Raw genomic sequence first — 3194 nt, 5'->3', positions numbered from 1 at the left:
ATAAATATTTCTAAAAAATAGATGCAATGTTTGCACCAATTTATGATGAATGAAAATTTACAAAGTATGAGTTGCATAAAATTATTTAAAATTTTAAAATGCTTTAATACCATTTGGTAAAACAATTGTACTTTTTTTTTTTTTTTTTTTTTTTTTTGTAGTTGATCATGTGGTTGTGCTGATAATCAAGAGCTAATGGTCATACTTCTGCATGATCAGCAGTAAATATTAGAAATGGATAGGGAAAATTATTAATTAAGAACAATTTTAAGCACAATTTAGTGATGAAAACAATGTTTGCTTCAATTTTATAGGATCAAAAATTTAATTACGAATTAATCACACAATTCACCATCAATTAAATTAAGTTTGGCATTAACAGGTTAACAGTTTGTCTTCATTAATAATAATTTTATACAAATAATTTTGTTCACAAATGCACTTTTCACTCATTCGGGGCTTATTGTGTTTCCTTTTGTTTTTTCAGCAATTACAAACAAAAATTTAGTTTAAAAAATATTTTTTTTTCATCAGGAAATAGAACACATAAAAAGAAAAGAACATTTAATATGGAATGCATGATCAAATAAATGTCATTCTGAGAAAAATTGAAAGAAAATAGCAGTAAGTTACTTTTAATGATTACATATCATAAATTCTTTAATATTATAATGAATATAGCTTTTGCAAAAAAAGTGAAAAATGATCAAGATTTTAACTGTAATTTAAAAAAAGAACTAAGAAATTAAAAATACATATATTTGTTATCATCATGAAATGGAAAACACAATCTAAAGCAACCCTTTTAAACTTAGTCGACAGTTTTTCAAAAATTAAGAGATTCATATCATTTATTAAACAATGCTAATCAATATAAATGAATAATTTTGTTACTAAGAATATGAAAAATATTTTACAACACATGTTTAAATTAATTACAGTTTACACACATTAAAGCTTAAAATAAAAATTTTCTACAGTTTCTTGAGTTGCATTTACAAAGTACCCTTTCATCTTCAGGAACTGGTATACCTTGTTTACCCCGAGTATCAATCATTTTGTAGTCAAATGTCAATTCTTCATCAGGATTTATCTTCTTTTTGGCAAAAAATGCAATTCTGGGTAACATGGGATCTTGTTGATTAATCCATACAGTATAAGTTTCCAAATTTGGATCACAGGAATGGTTTATAAAATGAGACGCATTTCCAAAAAGCATTGAATCAACAGTATACTTACAATCTTTTTCCCAATCCATATCAAAAAGATAGGTTCTACCAAGATGATCATATACTTCTCCTCTTTCTTCGGCATGTTGAGATGTAATAATCTCACCAAGATATTCCAATACAAATTGACCTTTCTGTATGAATTCCAAGGTTTTCAGTCCCCAACCACATCCATTTTTAGTTCTAAAAATTGCTAGTTTGACTTTTGGACCATGCTGAACCACTCTGTTGATACAATTATTATCACATTTGCAAAGTTTATTGCATTCATAAATAGGATAACCTACAGCCAATTGGAGACGCTGATCTTTATTATAGGCAAAACTACCATCTAAATTATGAGAGCAACATTCCTTACGATTTTCATAGCAATCAACACAAGAACAAAATACAACAGGGTTTTCAGTTAGGTCAACATAAGAACTAATATAATTATTGATGAATTGGAAATTGGCAGGAGGACCAGTGAGATCAACATTATTTTCTACTTTTATAAATACTGAAGAATTAGCATTTATTTCAATTTCCCAATCCTTCAATCCTGATAGGACAAATTTTCTTTTTTCAGCAAATTTCATCAGCTCTAATAATTTTTCTCCAATTTTATTCAATTTGCCAATAGGTATATCAAGAATTTTTATCAATTTTGTTTTCAGATCAGCAAAAGTCAGACCTAAACTACTAATGTACTCTTCATCAAATCCATAAATTAATGCACAAAGCTTAATAATAGTTAAAATGTCACGTGGTTTACGGGTCATGAGATCCTTTATGAAATAGAAAATCATTTCTTCAGATAACAAAGCAGATGGATACTTTAGAGAAGTATAATAGGAAAGCAAATCTTCAGAGTCCGTTAATTGGTTATTAGGCTCCCATGTATTATATTTATTGCTAAGTCCTTGCCACTTAACAAAGTAATATCTTTGATTTTTTACAACTTTATCATCTAAAATCAAATCAACTTTCCTCATATCTTTAGAATCATCAACGAATATTAAACCCAATTTATCACAAGATTTTTTCAGATCTTCTAGGTTTTGTAAACATTTCACACTAACATTTCTCACAGATTTTCCATAACCTGTAAGATGCTTGTTATTAAAAGAATTCAGAGAATCCTTTTTTAATGACATGAATTGTCATATACATTTGTTTATTAACAATTCTTTAACAGTATTTCTCATATAATAATATCTTTAGCTTGTAGAAGTAACTGAAACAAGGAAACTACGAAACCGGATAATATTTTAATTGATTCTGTTTTGGCAATAAAATCTATGGGACAAACTTATGCATGTAAACACAAAATAAAAAGTTAAAAAATTGCAAAATTATTTACATGTTTCATAGGACAGCAAACATCATACGCATAGAAGAACAAACATTATGAAGAATTTAAAATCAGCGCTAAATCGAAAGCAAAAAGAAACAAAACTAGTATTTATTGCATCAATAAATTCATTTCAGTTCTGCTTCTTTTTTATTACCTCACAAAAATTAGATTTTTCGTTAATTTAATTATTCCATGTTGAAACTAATAATAATTATTCTATTCTCGGTTATTTTTGAACAAACTTTATATATTCGCCAAAAAGGGTTTTAACGTAAAAAGCTGTCAAATGCCTGAGACAAAGTGTCCTGAGATAAAGATCTAAGAACATTACATTGGAAGATCAAATATAAAATTGTCTAGACAACGAATTGTTTTAAAAACTCAAATCAAATTTGTGACACGCCAAATTCAGAGAGTCGAAATTTGGAGTCAACTCCTGACTTTCAACTTTTTCCTTTGTTGACGAGAATAACAAATTTACGAGTTACACTCCTTGACTTGCAAATCAAGGTTAGCTCATGTTGATGAATACGGCCATATTCTATCACAAGAATTATGAACATCTTCCATATTTTTCCCAATTAGTACTTCCTCGGATGTGAATTTCGAATCTTTCATGGCGTAAGCAG

At 28.1% G+C, this 3194-nt stretch overlaps 1 protein-coding gene across 1 annotated transcript; it reads right to left on the bottom strand.

The window, feature by feature from the left end:
• Positions 1-656: 656 nt before the first annotated feature.
• On the bottom strand, positions 657-2631 carry LOC129972293 (histone-lysine N-methyltransferase SUV39H2-like). Its single transcript, XM_056086377.1, has one exon. It carries the CDS (start codon positions 2363-2365, stop codon positions 959-961), a length of 1407 nt encoding a protein of 468 aa, XP_055942352.1. The 5' UTR covers positions 2366-2631; the 3' UTR covers positions 657-958.
• Between the last annotated feature and the right edge of the window lie 563 nt (positions 2632-3194).

This window comes from Argiope bruennichi, chromosome 6 (genome assembly GCF_947563725.1).
Source record: "Argiope bruennichi chromosome 6, qqArgBrue1.1, whole genome shotgun sequence".
Taxonomy (NCBI): Eukaryota; Metazoa; Arthropoda; class Arachnida; order Araneae; family Araneidae; genus Argiope; species Argiope bruennichi.
Note: the sequence above shows the minus strand (reverse complement) of the source record. Positions and strands in the feature narration are given on the sequence as shown.

Excerpts from the sequence above, each read along its gene's own strand:
- LOC129972293 (XM_056086377.1), bottom strand. The coding sequence starts at position 2,365 with ATGTCATTAAAAAAGGATTCTCTGAATTCTTTTAATAACAAGCATCTT.